Below are 16,796 nucleotides of genomic sequence, written 5' to 3'. Positions count from 1 at the left end.
CAAGGATCGATCCCAAATCGACTGTGCATCAAGCGAGAGCTTTACCACTGGGCTACGTCTCGCCCCTCCAGTGTCAAAAAATAAAAGTTGTTTTCTTTCATAAGCATGATGTATATATATTAAAATATGACCAAGTAAAACTCTTACATTCCTCAAATGAGAAGGACACAGCCTCCCCATCCCCCCACCCCACCCCCACTGTTCTTACAGGTCTGGACCCATATTCACAAAACATCGTAAGCCTAGTTTTACACGTAAATGTAAATCAACGACTGAAGAGCTATTCACGAAACAACGAAAACTTAAGTTACGTGTAAAGTTGGTCGTAAATATAAGAGTGCCTCCGGTTACAGCTAACGTTGCACGTAAGTCGTGTACATATAATAAATCAAGCACGACCGCCGTTATATACTATTATTTACGGAAACTGGCAGCATTTCCAACAATTGAAGCAGTTTGCGATGACAAACGCCCACGGATTTAACATATTTTTGTTGGTGATCGAACAGATGTTTTCGATTTTTAAGAAATATCCTCAAGTTCGTACCAAAACGTGGATCCTCACAATACTAAAATGTCATGGTTCGCCGTTCGCGATGTTATTGTTAGCAGACGACAAACGAAATTGTGTTTTGCGCATTTGTTATTTACCCCGGTAACCATTGTTTCCAATGTTTTTTTGTTTTTTTAATTCTCCAGTTAGAGTGTTAAATCGTAGATTTACATCCAACTAAGTTACGTTTACATTTACGACCGTCTTTGAGAATAAGGTGCTTCTTGCACGTAAACGTAAATCTACGGCAGATGTAAGTGCTAGTCGTAGACGTAAATTTACACCTTTTTGTGAATATGGGTCCTGTTTCATTACATACCAGCTTTATACTATATTCTATCAACCGATCTTAGTGATGTAGTGATTGAGAAATGAGACTTAATGCTAGCAGGTACTGGGTTCGAATTCCGGTACTGGCTCCTACCCACAGTGAGTTTAGCGACTCGGTGGTTAGGTGCAAAGTCACTTCAGAAGTCACGTTATCGACTTCTTACACACTAATAACAAGTAAAAACTAACCACTAACTAACTGAGCTGGACAGACAGTTCATAAAGCTGAGGTATATGCCAAGGACAGCATGCCTCAACCTTAAATTGATATAAGTACGAAAATAACTCTAAGTGAAATGAAGTATGTTTTAAGATTTAGGGGTAATGTAAGAATTGTCTCATAGTAGAAAGTTGCTGTTTAGTAAAAGTGACATATGTCAAAATTACCAAATATTTTGACATCCATTAGCCAATGATTAATAAATAATTGTGCTCTAGTGGTGTCGTTAAACAAAACAAACTTCTTTTTTTCATTTTTTTTAAAAGTAGAAGTGTCTGTTTAAGCCAGTTTGACTGTGCTGTCAGTATGACAGTTGGCTTTTCTTATTGTGTCACCATCGGATACTGTATTATTATAAATCAATTTGGCCCCGACACTGTAGGCACACATGTACACGTGTATCTCAGTATGTCCATAACACTTGAACAACCTGCTCTGTACTGTCGTCTTCTCACCACGGTCGGCTTCATGTGCCACAAATATACATGTTTAAACTGTAGAAAGTCGGGCCTGTGTATAGCTAATGACATGTCAACAGACAGTTTAATGTGCAATTCACTTCATGTCACGATGAGAGAAGTAAATAAAGAACGAACATTTTAATCCCCCTACAGAAATGTATACAACAATAAGTACTTTTGTGACATTACGTTTTATTTGAGGTATATATATATATATATATATATATATATATATTGTGTGTGTGTATAGATAATTGTCCCAGGATTTTGTGAGAAAGTGGCTGGCATGGCTCACAAGAGTAATTGTGTGCATAATTAATGACACAGTGTGTTCTGGGACGCAGCATACTACTGAATAACCCTGCACGTACAGTTACATATATGTACCAGGGCGGAGCAGGCAGAATAGTGATGAGTAAGCAGTATACAACGAGATGACATGCCGTTCAACACCCCACCCCCCTTCAATTTTATTTTTTTACTTTAGAGAATGCATTTAGTTGGGGATTTAAAAATTAGTTTTGGTTTTTTTTTGCTTTTTACAAAATATGTTTGGCTCATTTCAACATATTTAAAATTTTATTATTTTTACTTTACAGAATGCATTTGGTGCAATCTGGCATGTTTTAAATTTTAATTTTTAATTTTTATGCTATTATATTTCCTTCTTTTGGAAATAGCAATAGTATGACAATACAAACTTGTATATATATTATTATTTTTTTTACAAGCAGGTCAATATTTGAATCAAAGGCAGCTATATACATGTATGCTATTATATATAAATAGCATTTAATTATGTTAAATTCAACACAACATTTTACAGCAGTTTGGCGAATTTTGTTTGAAATGAACAATCAAATATGACTCCCCCTCCTCCCAACACACCACACACACACACCCCACCACCTAACCCCCTCCGAATTTTTTTTTAGTTAAACCTTTTAAAACAACGTTGAGAAAGCTGGTTGCTAAAAGTTAACAGAGAACCGACTGTATAATGAGACATTGCCTTTCAATTGTAAACACTTCCAAAACAGCTATTTCTGGAAGAACAAGTTTTTTTAAGATGGAGCTTACTAAAATACTTCAAGCATTGGGAGCCCATAATATATAACTACATGTAACTCTTCTGTGTTTTGAGGAAGAATCAGGTGCTCTTTTACCCAGCCTAGCCTATATAGCCTACTTATAGCCAGCCCGTAAAACCAGGCAGACGGGCAGACCCAGCTGTGCAGGGTACGTGTCAAAACTGCACCCATAACCGCTCTCCTGGCTTTTGACACTCTGGCAGTGGTCCAGGCAGCTGAATGGATAGGCTTTGTTGGTGGGCAGGCAGGCAGCGCACACTGTGTCATGGATGTGCTTTTCATGTCAGCTCCTGATTACGTTTTTGACATGCCCCAGGTCAAGGGGATTAGGCTGTCATTTCGGTTTATAGTCTGTTTCACAGTTTCTCTCACAATAAGCAGCGTTGTCCTGGCTGTTATATATGTATATATATTGTATTGTATTCTGTATAGCTGCCAGCTGTGATTGTTTTCAAAGTATAGTTGTTACTTTACAGTTCAATGATCCATGTTGTGGGTTGTGTGTGGTAGGGGATAACTTGGTTGTTTTTCAAAGTTAACAAGTTAAAGTTTGTTTTGTTTAAGGATATCACTAGAGCACATTGATTTATTCATCATATGGGCTGTTGGATGTCTAACAATTTGTAATTTTGACATATATGTTGTAGTCTTAAAGGAAACCAGCTACCTTTTTCCATTAGTAGCAAGGGATCTTTTATATGCACTTTTTTCACTGGCAGGACAGCACTGTTTGGGATGGGGGGGGGGGGGGGAACCAGTCAAAAAATGGGTCCACCAATGGGGTTTGATCCTGTGATCCAAGCTTCTTAAGCACAAGTTCTACCAACTGAACTAAATCTTGCCGAATGGTTGTTATTCACATTCGTCTGTTGTGGTAAAGTGTCCACTTGATGCACGGTTGGTCTGTGATCATACCCAATTGGGCTTGTTTCTCACTCCAGCTACTGCACCACGACTGGTATATCAAAGGCTGTGGTATATGCTATCCTGTCTGTGGGATGGTGCATATAAAATATTCCTTGCTACTAATGGACAAATATAGCATGCTTCTTCTCCAAGACTATATATCAAAATCACCAAATGTTTGACATTCTAGTATGATTAGTAAATCAGTGTGCTATATTGGTGTTGTTAAACAAAACAAACTTTTATTGTAACACATTACTGCACATGAAAGGAAATCCTTGTCCCATCCATATCTACATTATCAATTCATATAGGACCATCAAACCGTATATGCAAGTACAACTTGTTATGGCGGTGTGTCATGTACCGTAACTATGTCGAAGTGACCTACTTTTCACACATTACTGCACATGAAAGGAAATCCTTGTCCCATCCATATCTACATTATCAATTCATATAGGACCATCAAACCGTATATGCAAGTACAACTTGTTATGGCGGTGTGTCATGTACCGTAACTAGGTCGAAGTGACCTACTTTTCACACATTACTGCACATGAAAGGAAATCCTTGTCCCATCCATATCTACATTATCAATTCATATAGGACCATCAAACCTTATATGCAAGTACAACTTGTTATGGCGGTGTGTCATGTACCGTAACTAGGTCGAAGTGACCTACTTTTCACACATTACTGCACATGAAAGGAAATCCTTGTCCCATCCATATCTACATTATCAATTCATATAGGACCATCAAACCTTATATGCAAGTACAACTTATTATGGCGGTGTGTCATGTACCGTAACTAGGTCGAAGTGACCTACTTTTCACACATTACTGCACATGAAAGGAAATCCTTGTCCCATCCATATCTACATTATCAATTCATATAGGAGCATCAAACCGTATATGCAAGTACAACTTGTTATGGCGGTATGTCATGTACCGTAACTAGGTCGAAGTGACTAGTTTTCACACATTACTGCACATGAAAAGAAATCCTTGTCCAGGTTATATCTTCCTTATCAATTCATATAACATCAAAGCTCGAGGATAATGGTGTGTCACATACCATAACTAGGTCACTGCAACCTACTTTTCATGCAATACTGCACATTTAAGTACAGACCCTAGTTTTTAAATTCCAAGGCATATTTTTTATCTAGACAGTTTCAACACGTGAAAATGAACACTAAGTTTGGTTAATTTACAAATCTGTAACAAATTTGGATACAACAGAGTGAAGTGAGTCTGTGATGTTGAAATACCATTAAAAACAGACTAATATAGACTCCATAACTGTTACTTCTCAGACACACATGCGTTTCTAAAAATATGAAAAATGCATTTTGTTGTATTAGAAACACCAGGATGACCAGAATCACTTCGGATGTACGGTCATGAATAATGTAAACAATAAAATCAAAGTAATGTTTGATTTCAGTGATAAAAAATGGCTCTAATAGTGAAAAATATGCCCTAGTGTTTAAAACTAGTGTGTGTCACTTTAAAGGAAATCCTTATCCGGGCCATATTTTTCTTATTAGTTCATATAAGATCATCAAACCTTGCATGCAAGTACAACTTGGGATGGTGGTGTGTTGCGTACAATAACTAGGTAATATTTTTGGTATATTAGTCACCAACTGACTGTACTTCCTAAAATTAGCAGTCACATGGCCCTTTTAATATCCTGTTGTTTTCAAGGAATATATTCTGACATAAAAATTGTATTATTTATAATACATGCTGAATGAATGATGTCTTGCAGCTTACACTTTACATACCATATACATTTATATGTAATAGATAATAAGCTCTTTATAAGATCTGCTGTTGTTCAACCTTGGTTTTTTATTTAGACTACCTGTGTAAAAGTAAAAGTTATTAAATTTGAAAAAGGTGATATTATGACTTTAATATTCAATAATCATATGCTTACATGCAATAGACTATGTGTGTTTTTATTCCAGGATGTTGTTAAACATTTATTCATTCATTCATTCATTCATTCATATTCTTAGCTAAAGTTGTTTCCATTTTTCTTTCAGGAATACTTAAGTTATTGTTTGCTAACAAGTAAAAGTTATTAAGTTTTTTTTAAATGTGACATTATGACTTTAAAGTTTAATATTTTTACCTATATGTAACTTTGTTTGCATTTTTCTTTTAGGAATACCTATGTTATTGTTTGCTAACAGGAAGGACATACGGATCATTGATGCCGAAAACGCACAAGGAAACTCGACAGTTATTATTTCCAATCTCGAAGATGCAGCCGCAGTTGATTTTCTGTTTAGCGATGGTGCTATCTACTGGACCGACGTCAGCTTGGAAGTTATTAAGAGAACTTACGTGAACGATTCGCAGACCAGTGTTAATGTGATAGACACAGGGCTTGTCTCCCCTGATGGTCTGGCCTGCGATTGGCTGGGCAAAAAGTTATATTGGACCGACTCAGAGACTAATCGTATTGAAGTTAGTCATTTAGACGGAACCTATCGAAAAGTGCTATTCTGGGAAAATTTGGATCAGCCTAGAGCGATTGCGCTTGATCCACCTAACGGGTAAGTTGTATATTATATTTAGTGATTTATATTTTAGTGATTTTTTTTTGTTTTGCTAACAATAATAGTATTATATATATATATATATATATATTTATGTATACTTGGAAAATGGGGGATATTAAGACATTGAATATGACATCACATAGGCGTATCTAGAGAAGATGGCAAAATATTTCCTCAATTTTCTCTGCCCACAAGTATACAATGTATACATTATATTCTTATTTTGGGCACTGCATTTAATGCCAGGATTTTGGTAAAATAAAAAGGATGTAAATTAATAAAGCAACAAAATATCATATACTGTCTACAAGACTGGAAAAGTGCAAATAAAACATCCCTTGCAGAATTAGGAAAAATGTAATGGATTTTCCCTGAAAACTACAAGTCAAAATTACCAAATGTTTGACATTCAATAGCCAATGATTAATAAATCAATGTACTCTAGTAGTGTTGTTAATCAAAACAAAGTTTAACAAGACAGAATCCAGTAGATCTGTGTCCAAAACAGTGACATAAATATAGAGTCAATACACACATTTATTACAAAACAAAACACACCAGTAGCCACAATATCGTCCATACATTAGTGTAATAAGATTAATAAGAATCTAAAATAGGCAGTTATCAGTTATCACAATGCCATTAAATGTCATGTATCTGATATTGGACGACCCATTTCATGCTCCAGGTCATATGTCACAAAAAAGTCAGATGTTTTTATTTGTGTCTCACCTTGATGAATTTAGATGGTGATAATTATAAATATTCTGTGTATATTATTTTTCCAACAGTACCAGCATCAGCTTTTGCATTTAGATCTACATTTTTTAATGTGATTTAAAAAAACAAACACCCTATATACAAGTTTGATGAGTGAATAAAATTGTTTCAGCCAATTTTCAGATATATATATCTGGGCTAGCCCTGGGTGGCTATTTTTGTTCGCCCCAAAATTCGCCAATCTTCAGTTACGTTCGCCAATCTTCAGTTACTTTCGCCAATCTTCAATTACTTCGCCAATCTTCAATTACTTCGCCAATCTTCAATTACTTTCGCTAATCTAAAAATATATTCGCTAATCTAAATATATATTTGCCAATCTTCAATTACTTTCGCTAATCTAAATATATATTTGCCAATCTTCAATTAGTTTCACCAATCTTCAATTACTTTCGCCAATCTTCAATTACTTTCACTAATCTTCAATTACTTTCGCTAATCTAAAAATATATTTGCTAATCTAAATATATATTTGCCAATCTTCAATTACTTTCGCTAATCTAAATATATATTTGCCAATCTTCAATTACTTTCACCAATCTTCAATTTCTTTCGCTAATCTTCAATTACTTTCACCAATCTAAATATATATTCACCAATCTTCAATTTCTTTCACCAATCTTCAATTTCTTTCACCAATCTAAATATATATTCACCAATCTTCAATTTCTTTCGCCAATCTAAATATATATTTACCAATCTTCAATTACTTTCGCCAATCTAAATATATATTCACCAATCTTCAATTACTTTCGCCAATCTAAATATATATTCACCAATCATCAATTACTTTCGCCAATCTAAATATATATTCACCAATCTTCAATTACTTTCACCAATCTAAATATATATTCACCAGTAACATATTGGCATTTCAGTCGAATGATTTTATTTCTAATCTCGTTCTTTATGATAATATAGTATATGCTAAAATGTACTTACTATTCAGTTTACGTCTTGTAATCTAATAATGAAATGCTGCTGATGTCTAGGGCTGGCTGTAGCCCAGTGGTAAAGCACTTGTATGATGTGCAGTCAGTCTAGGGTCGATCCCCGTCGATGGGCTCATTGAAGTCGGTGCATCACGAGTGGTATATCACAAAAGAGACAATTTTACTTTTTGTATGCATCAGAGAATGATATAAATTGTATGTTTCTCTGTAATTTGAAAGAATCAAGTGAATTTTGATCCAATATATACGTTCCCAAAAAGATTCACTGGACTAAGATATAAGTTTTAACTAATAATGGTTGTATATAAGTGAGAAACAATATGTATTCCTCACCAACGCACCCACTTCGTGGAAATGAACTCAACCATGTGACCTAGATTTATAACATTAACCGGTATGACAAAACATGACTAATAAAAAGTAAAACTTGTAGCTGATAGTAATCAAACATTTAGTATCAACAATGCAACATGTCTTAAACAGTATTTCATTTTATTTAATCGCTTTTTCTAGCTTTACGACAAGCAGCTGGCAGTACGCTGCTGAATAGTAGACTGGCAACGTGAACATGCAAATAACGCTTATTCACACTGCGAGGCGGATCAACTGAACAAAACTGGTTGAACACGTTTGGTTCTAAAAATCGAGATCGAAAAAAATCTTTCGCAAACTTTTTCGCCAAACCGAAAATTCGTTTGCAATTCCCCCCCCCCCCCCCCCACAATTGGCGACTGGCGAATGACAGCGCGAGCCCTATATATGTATGTATGTGGAATATTTCCTTGAACAGTATTACAAAATGGCTAATTTTAACAAAATTTATTGGCCAAATGTTAAATGTTCTTTCCACTTTGTATAAAAAAGATCAATTGGCTGATTTTGGGTGTGAGTAGGGTGAGCCCTGGGTGTGAGTAGGGTGAGCTCTGACGTGGATCACAGCTCTTCAGATGATCATCTCAATACATGATTTAAAAAATCAAACTTGAATTGATTAAAAATGTTATGCTGTGTATATTTTCGTCAGTGTGGTGTTGACATGTATGGCCCATGATGATGTAGTGATAGAAATAACCAGATTTTATCATCCATTAAAGGCTTTTGTAGGAAATATCGCTGGCACTAAAATTTGTGGAGATATCGCTTCTTATAATCTTGTTTGGTCAAATTTTAATCACAAGACAATGTTTTGTTACATCACTGTGTTTGTTTCAGCGCTAAACCTACCATTAGTGACGTCACGCCACTGCCGTTCTGCTAGTTAACGAGTCTACCACTGACATTCAACCCACATTACTGACATTGTTTACAACTGTCGTAAATGAAAAGAATGATAATGAATGATAAAAAGAATACCCCCTCGTGTCTTGTGATATGATAATTTATCAGCACTCGTTGATAAAAGTATGAAATCCGAGGCTTTATATCACAAGACACTCCGGGAGTATCCTCTGTTTATCTCCGGACAAAGATATCAGAACATTTAGTTACCATTACTCAGGGGTTTCCCCAGAGTCGTATGGCATAGGGGGGCCACTACGCTTTAGGTGAGTAAATAAGCGCTTTGGCTTCATGTCAGGGCCTTAAATTAAATCAATTGCCTCTACGCTTTAATTAGCTATAGGTGACAATCAACTGTTGTAACAACTTTTAAAACTTTACAGTACACCACACTATAATACATGAAACATGTCCTTCATAGCTAATTAGGTGTAGGGCCTCAGCGCCCTTTTATTTAACAACAGTCGATTACTAATTGTCATAGACAACTAAGCTGGCACTTGCATTTGCGTTAAACTGATAGTGAAAATATAAGCACCGTAAAAATATCCTGGGGAAAGGTCAGAGACAAAGACAAAGGAAGAGAATCAGGGTTCTACCGTAGAGAGAGTAAAAGGGATAGAAGCACAAGAGGAGAGAGAGAGAGAGAGAGAGAGAGAGAGAGAGGTGACAGAGACAGACAGTAATAAACAAAGAGACAGACAGAGGAAGAGAATCAGAGTTCTACTGTAGAGAGAGTAAAAGGGATAGAAGCACAAGAGGAGAGAGAGATAGAGAGAGAGAGAGAGAGAGAGAGAGAGAGAGAGAGAGAGGTGACAGAGACAGACAGTAATAAACAAAGACAAAGACAGAGGAAGAGAATCAGGGTTCTACTGTAGAGAGAGTAAAAGGGATAGAAGCACAAGAGAGAGAGAGAGAGAGAGAGAGAGAGAGAGAGAGAGAGAGAGAGAGAGAGGTGACAGAGAGAGCGAGAGAGACAGAGACAGACAGTAATAGACAAAGAGACAAAGACAGAGGAAGAGAATCAGGGTTCTACTGTAGAGAGAGTAAAAGGGATAGAAGCACAAGAAGAGAGAGAGAGAGAGAGAGAGAGAGAGAGGGAGAGGTGACAGAGAGAGAGAGAGGTGACAGAGAGAGAGAGAGAGAGAGAGAGAGAGACAGACAGAGACAGACAGTAATAGACAAAGACAGGAAGAGAATTAGGGTTCTACTGTAGAGAGAGTAAAAGGGATAGAAGGACAAGAGAAGAGAGAGAGAGAGAGAGAGAGAGAGAGAGAGAGAGAGAGAGAGAGAGAGAGAGGGGTGACACAGAGAGTGAGAGAGACAGACAGTAATAGACAAAGACAGAGGAAGAGAATCAGGGTTCTACTGTAGAGAGAGTAAAAGGGATAGAAGCACAAGAGGAGAGAGAGAGAGAGAGAGAGAGGTGACAGAGAGAGAGAGAGAGAAACAGAGACAGACAGTAATAGACAAAGACAGAGGAAGAGAATCAGGGTTCTACTGTAGAGAGAGTAAAAGGGATAGAAGCACAAGAGAGAGAGAGAGAGAGAGAGAGAGAGAGAGAGAGAGAGAGAGAGAGAGGGGTGACACAGAGAGCGAGAGAGACAGAGACAGACAGTAATAGACAAAGACAAGAGGAAGAGAATCAGGGTTCTACTGTAGAGAGAGTAAAAGGGATAGAAGCACAAGAGAAGAGAGAGAGAGAGAGAGAGAGAGAGAGAGAGGTGACAGAGAGAGAGAGAGAGACAGAGACAGACAGTAATAGACAAAGACAGGAAGAGAATCAGGGTTCTACTGTAGAGAGAGTAAAAGGGATAGAAGCACAAGAAAGAGAGAGAGAGAGAGAGAGAGAGAGAGAGAGAGAGAGAGAGAGAGAGAGGGGTGACACAGAGAGCGAGAGAGACAGAGACAGACAGTAATAGACAAAGACAGAGGAAGAGAATCAGGGTTCTACTGTAGAGAGAGTAAAAGGGATAGAAGCACAAGAGAAGAGAAGAGAGAGAGAGAGAGAGAGGGGGGTGACACAGAGAGCGAGTGAGACAGAGACAGACAGTAATAGACAAAGACAGATGAAGAGAATCAGGGTTCTACTGTAGAGAGAGTAAAAGGGATAGAAGCACAAGAGGAGAGAGAGAGAGAGAGAGAGAGAGAGAGAGAGAGAGAGAGAGAGAGAGGTGACACAGAGAGAGAGAGGTGACACAGAGAGAGAAACAGAGACAGACAGTAATAGACAAAGACAGAGGAAGAGAATCAGGGTTCTACTGTAGAGAGTAAAAGGGATAGAAGCACAAGAGAAGAGAGAGAGAGAGAGAGAGAGAGAGAGAGAGAGAGAGAGAGAGAGAGAGACAGACAGTAATAGACAAAGAGACAAAGACAGAGGAAGAGAATCAGGGTTCTACTGTAGAAAGAGTAAAAGGGATAGAAGCACAAGAGAAAAGAGACAGAGACAGAGACAGACAGACAGTAATAGACAAAGAGACAAAGACAGAGGAAGAGAATCAGGGTTCTACTGTAGAAAGAGTAAAAGGGATAGAAGCACAAGAGGAGAGAGAGAGAGAGAGAGACACACACAGACAGACAGACAGACAGTAATAGACAAAGACAGAGGAAGAGAATCAGGGTTCTACTGTAGAAAGAGTAAAAGGGATAGAAGCACAAGAGAAGAGAGAGAGAGAGCGAGAGAGGAGAGACAGAGACAGACAGTAATAGACAAAGAGACAAAGACAGATGAAGAGAATCAGGGTTCTACTGTAGAAAGAGTAAAAGGGATAGAAGCACAAGAGAAGAGAGAGAGAGAGAGAGAGAGAGAAAGAGAGAGGGAGAAAATGACAAACAGAGAGAGAGAGAGATAGAGGTGCGAGAGAGAGAGAGAGATGAGAGAGAGAGATAGAGGTGCGAGAGAGAGAGAGAGAGAGAGAGGAAGGAAGGAAGGAAGTGAGGGGGCAATTTCTCCAAAAATACAACATACATTTCTTTAATTTGTTGCAATTTGTTGTTTTTTAATGGTATGTACAACATTATTTGGCAACTTCAATATCAGCATCAAAACATGACATGTAACTTATCATTTCACATATGTATTTAGAAATGGTATTATTACTATTAAGTCTTTGGTCAGACAGAATGTTCTTAGGCCTAAAAAAATATCTTTCAGGTTTCTTCCTTGAAAAAATAGGGTAGGTAGGTAGGAACCTTTTTTCTTTTTTTAATCGAAAAACATTAATTGGCAGAGGTGTTTCGAATATAGTTTACTGATTGCAAAAGATCATGGATCATGATTTTTTTTTATTGAATTATTATTTTTTGCTTCAAAACCATTTCAGGGTTACCACATAAAATTAGGGTAGGTTGGGAAACCGGAAACACACACATTTTTTAGGCCTTATCCAGTGCCAAAAAGTACATGTATATATAATTCAGTCCATGACTGAACAAGAGATTATATAATATACTCTCTTATTGCCAATAACTTTTGGTTTCTGATTTGGCCCAAAACAAAATCTGGTTTTTGAAAATGCCATAGACTTGTTTTTTCTCTAACCATTTTTGGAAAGCCCCTGATTAATGTCATGCACTATAGTGTTGGCATACAAAATTGGTGAGTCTTTTTCTGAATAATACTTGTCAAAATACAATAAATGTTTATCATTAGTGCTTCCGAATTAAGCCAGAAATAAATCTTCATCATCAGTTTAAAAACAAATCAGCTAGAATCAGGAATTCCATTTCAGATGCTGAATTTCTGTGATTGTTTTTCAGTGATTATGAGAACTCATCCCCAATCTACCTAGCCTATAAAACAAAAAGATTACAACTGGATGCACTTCATAGCCTTTGTGTGCTTTTATTTGATAACTCAAAGCTAAAGAGCCGGCCTTAGTTACAGCTATCGGTTCATAAATATTTTATCTTTAATATCATCTTTCTATTAAAAATTACATTATTTCTAAGAGTGCATTTCAGTACTCACCTCAAAAAAATATTAAAAAATAACATGGTCAGCTAGTGTAATGGCGACACCACATGATACGATTGCTTCATACAAGAATTGGCAATTGTGACAAGACAAACATTATGATTTCACCAGTTTTTATGCAATAGGTTATTTTCGTACACAGCGCTTATATTGTATGGCATCGCATTAAGAAACTCCGAGGCTGGGGTTTCCCCAGAGTCATATGGCGTAGGGGGCCCACTACGTCTTAGGTGTGTAAGTAAGCACTTTGGCTTCATGTAAGTGCCTTAAATCAATTGACTCTGTGCTTTAATTGACTATATGTGACAATCAACTGTTGTAACAACTTTTAAAACTTTACAGTACACAGGTATTCACACTTCTAACAGGTGAAACATGTCCTTCATACCTAATTAGGTACAAGGCCCTCAGCACCCTTTTGTTCAACAACAGTCGATTACTAATTGTCACAGACAACCAAGCTGGCACTTGCATTTGTATTAAACTGATAGTTAAAATATAAGCACCTTAAAACTATCTTGGGGAAAGGTCTGCGACATTTCTCAATATTTTCTGCTGATATTAGAAAGAAATGTTTTATTTAATGACGCACTCAACACATTTTATTTGTATGGTTATATGGCATCAGACATATGATTAAGGACCACACAGATATTGAGAGAGAAAACCCGTTGTCGCCACTTCATGGGCTACTCTTTTCGATTAGCAGCAAGGGATCTTTTATATGCACCATCCCACAGACAGAATGGTACATATCACATTTAACTATTACTGATGATGTATGACAAAATTAATATTTACTTCTCTCCAAATGTTTTCTCTTCTCTTCCTGAATTACTTGGCAGAATTGTGACTTCAAATCTTTTCTGTTTGATGATTACCAATACAGCTAATCTTTTATTTTATTATTTAAACAATTATACATATTTAAAAATGGATATGAAGTGCAATGATGGTAAGATATTTAAAACTGATTGCAATACAAAGCCAAATAATGGTGACACAGTGTCCTGTCAATGACTTCCATTCATGTTTTTTGGGGTGGGTGTTTTATTGATCACTTTGTCAGGTGTTGTCACAACAGTATTATTAAATAATTATTAATTTAACTGTTGTTAAATAAAGGTTAATTTCGATTCAAATTTCTTTTAAAAAGTCCATGGTCATGTAAATTTCCTGCAAAAGTCCCCTCGAAACATTGCATAACTATGTCATGTTGTCCCATGTTTTCCATCGGATAAGCAATAGATATTAACAAAAAGCTAAAGATATTGTCAAACAAATTTTGTATTTATTAAAACATGATTTTTATATCAACGAGCGATGTGCGAAAGCCATATTTTCATGAATTGCAAAGCAATGAGTAAAAATACAGTTTTCATACATCATGAGTTGACAATTAAAAATCGTATTAGAAAAACCCCCATGAAATAGTCTCTAAGCAGCCAGTGCTCCACAACTGGTATAACAAAAGCTGTGATATGTACCATTCTGTCTGTGGGATGGTGCATATAAAAGATCCCTTGCTGCTAATCGAAAAGAGTAGCCCATGAAGTGGCGACAGCGGGTTTCCTCTCTCAATATCTGTGTGGTCCTTAACCATATGTCTGATGCCATATAACCATACAAATAAAATGTGTTGAGTGCGTCGTTAAATAAAACATTTCTTTCTAATATCAGCAGAAAATATTGAGAAATGTCGCAGACCTTTCCCCAAGATAGTTTTAAGGTGCTTATATTTTAACTATCAGTTTAATACAAATGCAAGTGCCAGCTTGGTTGTCTGTGACAATTAGTAATCGACTGTTGTTGAACAAAAGGGTGCTGAGGGCCTTGTACCTAATTAGGTATGAAGGACATAGTTCACCTGTTAGAAGTGTGAATACCTGTGTACTGTAAAGTTTTAAAAGTTGTTACAACAGTTGATTGTCACATATAGTCAATTAAAGCATAGAGTCAATTGATTTAAGGCACTTACATGAAGCCAAAGTGCTTACTTACACACCTAAGACGTAGTGGGCCCCCTACGCCATATGACTCTGGGGAAACCCCAGCCTCGGAGTTTCTTAATGCGATGCCATACAATATAAGCGCTGTGTACGAAAATAACCTATTGCATAAAAACTGGTGAAATCATAATGTTTGTCTTGTCACAATTGCCTATTCTCGTACGAAGCAATCGTATCGTGTGGTGTCGCTGTTACACTAGCTGACCATGTTATTTTTTAATATTTTTTTGAGGTGAGTACTGAAATGCACTCTTAGAAATAATGTAATTTTTAATAGAAAGATGATATTAAAGATAAAATATTTATGAACCGATAGCTGTAACTAAGGCCGGCTCTTTAGCTTTGAGTTATCAAATAAAAGCATACAAAGGCTATGAAGTGCATCCAGTTGTAATCTTTTTGTTTATAGGCTAGGTAGATTGGGCATGAGTTCTCATAATCACTGAAAAACAATCACAGAAATTCAGCATCTGAAATGGAATTCCTGATTCTAGCTGATTTGTTTTTAAACTGATGATGAAGATTTATTTCTGACTTAATTCGGAAGCACTAATGATAAACATTTATTGTATTTTGACAAGTATTATTCAGAAAAAGACTCACCAATTTTGTATGCCAACACTATAGTGCATGACATTAATCAGGGGCTTTCCAAAAATGGTTAGAGAAAAAACAAGTCTATGGCATTTTCAAAAACCAGATTTTGTTTTGGGCCAAATCAGAAACCAAAAGTTATTGGCAATAAGAGAGTATATTATATAATCTCTTGTTCAGTCATGGACTGAATTATATATACATGTACTTTTTGGCACTGGATAAGGCCTAAAAAATGTGTGTGTTTCCGGTTTCCCAACCTACCCTAATTTTATGTGGTAACCCTGAAATGGTTTTGAAGCAAAAAAAAATAATTCAATAAAAAAAAATCATGATCCATGATCTTTTGCAATCAGTAAACTATATTCGAAACACCTCTGCCAATTACTGTTTTTCGATTAAAAAAAGAAAAAAGGTTCCTACCTACCTACCCTATTTTTTCAAGGAAGAAACCTGAAAGATATTTTTTTAGGCCTAAGAACATTCTGTCTGACCAAAGACTTAATAGTAATAATACCATTTCTAAATACATGTGTGAAATGATAAGTTACATGTCATGTTTTGATGCTGATATTGAAGTTGCCAAATAATGTTGTACATACCATTAAAAAACTACAAATTGCAACAAATTAAAGAAATGTATGTTGTATTTTTGGAGAAATTGCCACCTTACTTCCTTCCTCTCTCTTTCTCTCTCTCTCTCTCTCTCTCTCTCTCTCTCTCTCTCTCTCTCTCTCTCTCTCTCGCACCTCTATCTCTCTCTCTCTTTCTCTCATGTGCTTCTATCCCTTTTACTCTCTCTACAGTAGAACCCTGATTCTCTTCCTCTGTCTTTGTCTCTGTCTATTACTGTCTGTCTCTGTGTGTCTCTTTCTCTGTCACTCTCTCTCTCTCTCTCTCTCTCTCTCTCTCTCTCTCTCTCTCTTGTGCTTCTATCCCTTTTACTCTCTACAGTAGAACCCTGATTCTCTTCCTGTCTTTTTGTCTGTCTCTGTCTCTCTCTGTCACCTCTCTCTCTCTCTGTCACCTCTGTCACCTCTCTCTCTCTCTCTCTCTCTCTCTCTCGC

General features: G+C 36.6%; 1 protein-coding gene across 1 annotated transcript in view; it reads left to right on the top strand.

The window, feature by feature from the left end:
• LOC121381929 (low-density lipoprotein receptor-related protein 6-like) overlaps positions 1–16,796 on the top strand; it is a 77,089-nt gene that overhangs the window by 19,402 nt on the left and 40,891 nt on the right. Inside the window, exon 2 of the mRNA XM_041511353.1 lies at positions 5,740–6,133. Within this exon, the coding sequence (XP_041367287.1) occupies positions 5,740–6,133 (394 nt within the window). The remainder of the gene's footprint in view (positions 1–5,739; positions 6,134–16,796) is intronic.

This window comes from Gigantopelta aegis, chromosome 9 (genome assembly GCF_016097555.1).
Source record: "Gigantopelta aegis isolate Gae_Host chromosome 9, Gae_host_genome, whole genome shotgun sequence".
In the NCBI taxonomy this organism is placed as follows: domain Eukaryota; kingdom Metazoa; phylum Mollusca; class Gastropoda; order Neomphalida; family Peltospiridae; genus Gigantopelta; species Gigantopelta aegis.
This window is presented reverse-complemented; position numbering and strand designations above follow the sequence as displayed.